Genomic DNA, 4,162 nt, shown 5'->3' with positions numbered 1-4,162 from the left:
TGCCATTTATTGGGCCCTCAGATGCCTGCTTCGCCTTCTTGATGTCATCATACTTGGCAGGTTTCTCCAGGCAGCATGTCAGATCCACAATAGATACATTGGGGGTAGGAACACAGAAGGCCATGCCAGTTAGTTTCCCATTCAGCTCTGGGATGACCTTGCTCACAGCCTTGACAACACCAGTGGATGCAGGGATAATGTTCTGGGCTGCCCCACGGTCATCATGCCACAGCTTTCCAGAGGGGCCATCCAGTATTCTGAGTGGCAGTGATGGCATGGACTGTGGTCATGAGCCCTTCCACAGTGCCAAAGTTGTTATGGATGACCTTGGCCGGGGTGGGGGTGGGGTTCGCAGTTGATGGTGCAGGATGCAATGCTGACAATCTTGAAGGAGTTGTCATATTTCTCATGGTTTACACCCATCACAAACATGGGGGCATCAGCTGAAGGGGCGGAGATGATGACCCTTTTGGCCCCACCCTTCAAGTGAGCCCCAGCCTTCTCCATGGTGGTGAAGACGCCAGTAGACTCTATGACATACTCAGCACCAGCGTCACCCCACTTGATGTTAGCGGGATCTCGCTCCTGGAAGATGGTGATGGGCTTCCCATTGATGACAAGCTTCCCATTCTCAGCCATGACTGTGCCGTTGAACTTGCCATGGGTAAAGTCATACTGGAACATGTAGACCATGTAGTTGTGGTCAATGAAAGGGTCATTGATAACAACAATGTCCACTTTGCCAGATGCAGAACAGAAGGCAGCCCTGGTAACTAGGTGCTCAATATGGCTAAATCTGTTCACACCGACCTTCACCATCTTTTCTATAAAACAAGGCTGGCACTGCACAAGAAGATACAGCTGTCTCTGGAACAGGGAGGAGCAGAGAGCCGAAACCACCATTTTATATTCATAGAGGCTGTGTACATTTGTCCTCATACCAGAAATGGAGGAGTTTTCCCCTGGTTCAACATCCTACTTCCATGATTTTACATTTGTGTTTTTGAACTTAGCCATTCTGACAGGTGTAATATGGACTCTTAATGTTGTTTTGATTTGCATTCTCCTGATGGCTAAGGGCGACTAATATTTCTATATGGAGTCATCAGCCACTTGGAATTGCTATTGATAAGTTTCTGTTTAGATCTGTATAGTATTTTTTAATTGGGATTTTTTTTGGTTGTTCATGTCTAGTTTCTTTATATATTCTAGATATTAGCCCTCTGTCACATTTGGAGTTGGTAACAATCTTTTTCAATTATGTAGGCTGCCATTTTGTCCCATTGATAGTGTCCTTTGACTGCCAGAAGTTTTCAGTTTCACAGGGTCTCATTTATTAATTGTTGATCTCAGTGCCTCTACTATTTGACTTCTGTTTTAGAAGTTGTCTCCTCTGCCAATATTCTCGAAGTCATATTGAAGTGGAAATTTCTGGTTTTGTTGGAGACTCAGTTGTGTCACATGATGTTTTTCTGGAAGCTGTATTATGAGAGGATATTTTGCTGAAGCAGACATGTGAGAGGCTGTTTTGCTGAGAAGAGACACACATGTGGTGCTTTGCTGGAAGCTGTCTGGTGAAAGGATATGTGATGTTTTGCTGTAGTGGATGCTAGAAAGGATGTGTGATGTTTGGAAAGAATATAACAACAAAGGAAATGGATGCTGCTCTTGCATTGTTTCACCTTACAACTCGTTGCTAGTCTATGCTGATCTTCACTTGCTGTGGCTTCATAGAAACAAACCAAAGACCTTCTGATAATATTCCAGCTGCTTTTGGAGAGGGGTCAATGAGGGGGAGAACACCCATATGGGGGAGGGGGAGGGAATGGGGGCTTATAGACAGGAAAGCAGGAAGGGAATAACATTTTAAATGTAAATAAAACACTGTTGTTAGGACAAAATGGCAACCAACCGATTGGGAAAAGATCTTTACCAATCCTACAACCGATAGAGGGTTATATCCAAAATATACAAAGAACTCAAGAAGTTAGACTGCAGGGAGACAAATAACCCTATTAAAAATGGGGTTCAGAGCTAAATACAGAATTCACAACTGAGGAATGCCGAATGGCTGAGAAACACCTAAAGAAATGTTCAACATCTTTAGTCATAAGTGAAATGCAAATCAAAACAACCCTGAGATTTCATCTTGCATCAGTGAGAATGGCAAAGATCAAAAACTCAGGTGACAGCAGATGCTGGTGAGGATGTGGAGAAAGAGTAATACTCCTCTATTGTTGGTGGGATTGCAGACTGGTACAACCATTCTGGAAATCAGTCTGGAGGTTCCTCAGAATATTGGACATTGAACTACCTCAGGACCCAGCTATACCTCTCTTGGACATATACCCAAAAGATGCCCCAATATATAACAAAGACACGTGCTCTACTATGTTCATAGCAGCCTTATTTATAATAGCCAGAAGCTGGAAAGAACCGAGATGCCCTTCAACAGAGGAATGGATACAGAAAATGTGGTACATCTACACAATGGAATATTACCCAGCTATCAAAAACAATGACTTTATGAAATTCATAGGCAAATGGATGGAACTGGAAAATATCATCCTGAGTCAGGTAACCCAATCACAGAAAAACATACATGGTATGCACTCATTGATATGAGGATATTAGCCCAAAATCCTCGAATTACCCTAGATGCACAGAACACATGAAACTCAAGAAGGATGACCAAAATGTGAATGCCTCACTCCTTCTTTAAAAGGGGAACAAGAATATCCTTGGGAGGAAATAGGGAAGCAAAGTTTAGAACAGAGGCAGAAGGAACACCCATTCAGAGCCTGCCCCACATTTGACCCATTCATATACAGCCACCAAACTAGATAAGATGGATGAAGCAAAGAAGTGCAGGCTGACAGGAATCAGATATAGATCTCTCCTGAGAGACACAGCCAGAATATTGCAAATACATAGGCAAATGCCAGCAGCAAACCACTGAACTGAGAACGGGACACCCGTTGAAGGAATCAGAGAAAGGACTGAAAGAGCTTGAAGGGGTTTGAGCTCCCATATGAACAACAATGCCAACCAACCAGAGCTTCCAGAGACTAAGCTGTAAGATCTCCGAAGGGAGACCCTCACTCAAGTCTTGGGAAATCGCAGACACCAGACACACGAGAGACCAGACTTGATGCAATAAGCAGAGGCAAGGGATATTCTATTCAAAGGTAAAACATCAGCCACTCTACCACAGTTTAAGTCCTTGGTTGAGTGATAATTGTTAGTGCCTGGCTGACTATAACGGTATGTTCCAGGCAGAACGGCACTAAGCCACACATCTTTCAGCATCAGGTACTGGTGCACTGAGACAGTTCTTAAGCTCCACATACCCAGTCTACAGATATGCATACACATGGCCTCACCCAGCCATTTCAGCCCACGGAAGCCATTTTGGAGAGCAAATTTCTCAAGAGCAAGGGATAGGGGCAGTCAGGGATGACCATGAACTAGTGGGTTACTTGGCCCACGCCAAGGTCCACTGTTCTTCGGGCAGTCCGTAAGTGTTGTTTGCTGCCAGTAGCCCCCTGTACTCAAGGTCTTTTGCTGGACACTAGCCCATTTGAGTGTAGGAGTACAGAGTGTTGGGCCCCCATATTCACGAAACAACTGGACAGGCTTCTCTTCTATCTTTGTGCATAGCCAGCATTCTAGGACTGAGAGGCTTGCCTTCAGGGCCACTGGAGAGGCCCCTCTTGTTCTTTCTGGGGCAGTCCCTGACCCAGTGTCCTTTTTCTTTGCATTAGGCACACTGATCTTTAGCCAGGAAGTCTCTTCTGTTGCCAGGTACTGTCTTCCTAGGTTCCCTAACAACTGTGGCCAGTATATGTTCCTCTCTTGTCTTTTATCTCTCTTTAGCTCTCTACCTTCCTTTTCTTTTTGTCTCTTTTCTTCCCTAGCTTCCTGCTCTTTTTACCTTCTTTTTCTTTCTCTTCCTTAGTTTCTCTGTTATATAACCTTACTTTTTCTGCAACTTACACTAACTCTCTCAGCAACTTATCTTAACCCCTCAAGTATCTTAACTTTTTCTTACCTTAGCCAAATTGGTGGGGCATTTTTCAGCCCCTCAGAGACCCACCATTGGAGTCTGATGGTAGACCTGGCACTCCCTACCTTCAGGCATATTCAAATCAACAGGCAGAAG

The 4,162-nt window shown here is 44.3% G+C and overlaps 1 protein-coding gene across 1 annotated transcript; it reads right to left on the bottom strand.

The window, feature by feature from the left end:
* Positions 1-315: 315 nt before the first annotated feature.
* On the bottom strand, positions 316-819 carry LOC134483087 (glyceraldehyde-3-phosphate dehydrogenase-like). Its single transcript, XM_063277723.1, has one exon. It carries the CDS (start codon positions 817-819, stop codon positions 316-318), a length of 504 nt encoding a protein of 167 aa, XP_063133793.1.
* Positions 820-4,162: the final 3,343 nt, after the last annotated feature.

The sequence above is a fragment of the Rattus norvegicus genome, chromosome 18 (genome assembly GCF_036323735.1).
Source record: "Rattus norvegicus strain BN/NHsdMcwi chromosome 18, GRCr8, whole genome shotgun sequence".
Taxonomy (NCBI): Eukaryota; Metazoa; Chordata; class Mammalia; order Rodentia; family Muridae; genus Rattus; species Rattus norvegicus.
The sequence above is the reverse complement of the archived record's forward strand: the minus strand, read 5'-3'. Positions and strand labels throughout refer to the sequence as shown.